At 69.7% G+C, this 803-nt stretch overlaps 1 protein-coding gene across 1 annotated transcript in view; it reads left to right on the top strand.

The window, feature by feature from the left end:
- GRB7 (growth factor receptor bound protein 7) overlaps nt 1-215 on the top strand; it is a gene marked incomplete at its 5' end in the record, with an annotated part of 15,901 nt that extends 15,686 nt beyond the window's left edge. The window contains 1 exon segment of the mRNA XM_009273317.2: nt 15-215. Within this exon segment, the coding sequence (XP_009271592.2) occupies nt 15-215 (201 nt within the window).
- Nucleotides 216-803: the final 588 nt, after the last annotated feature.

Here is an 803-nt window from a genome sequence, read left to right as displayed (position 1 = left end):
GGCGGGGGGGCGAGGGGTGCCGGGGGGGGTGCCGCGTTTGCGAGGGCCTGACCCATGCCGCCCGGCAGAGCGAGGAGGAGGGACGGCTCTACTTCACCATGGACGATGGGCAGACCCGCTTCGCCGACCTCATCCAGCTCGTGGAGTTTCACCAGATCAACCGTGGCATCCTGCCCTGCAAGCTGCGGCACTACTGCACCTGCGTGGCCCTCTGAGCCCGGCACCACCGGCACCGCGTGGCACGGCCATCGCGCTGACACGCTCGTGAACCGCCAGCGTGGCACAGCTTGGCACAGCCTGGCACCACTGGCGCGGCTTGGCACAACCTGACACCACCAGCATGGCATGGCTTGGCACAGCCTGGCATGGCTTGGCACAGCCCGGCACGGGGTGGCAGGATTGGGGCCAGCTCGGCGCAGGAAGCACAGGGTCAAGGACGGCTCCTCCACCGCCAGCCGCCCACCCCGCGACCCTGGTGCCGGCTCTGCCTGTGGGGTCCTGGGGTGCCGGCGCCGCCGGGCCCCCCCACACTCAAGCACTTTCTCCCCCCACCCACAGCACCAGCCCCGAGTGGCCCCGAGTGGCCCCGCAGGGCCCCGGCACTCCTCACCCCCGGGCCAGGCAGCTTGGGGGTCCCCAGCCCCAGGAGCTGGGTCGTGGGGGGGCACCCACCACCGCGTCCCCCACGTCCCCGCGAGGCCAGTCGAACTGTGACGTGTTTTATACCAATGAGAATAAAGGTTATTTTTTCAGAGCTGCTGCCTCGCCCCCTCTAAAGGACAAGCCGGGGCGGTGGGGGCTTT

The sequence above is a fragment of the Aptenodytes forsteri genome, unplaced genomic scaffold (assembly GCF_000699145.1).
Source record: "Aptenodytes forsteri isolate BGI_AS27 unplaced genomic scaffold, ASM69914v1 Scaffold90, whole genome shotgun sequence".
NCBI classification, from domain to species: domain Eukaryota; kingdom Metazoa; phylum Chordata; class Aves; order Sphenisciformes; family Spheniscidae; genus Aptenodytes; species Aptenodytes forsteri.
Note: the sequence above shows the minus strand (reverse complement) of the source record. Positions and strands in the feature narration are given on the sequence as shown.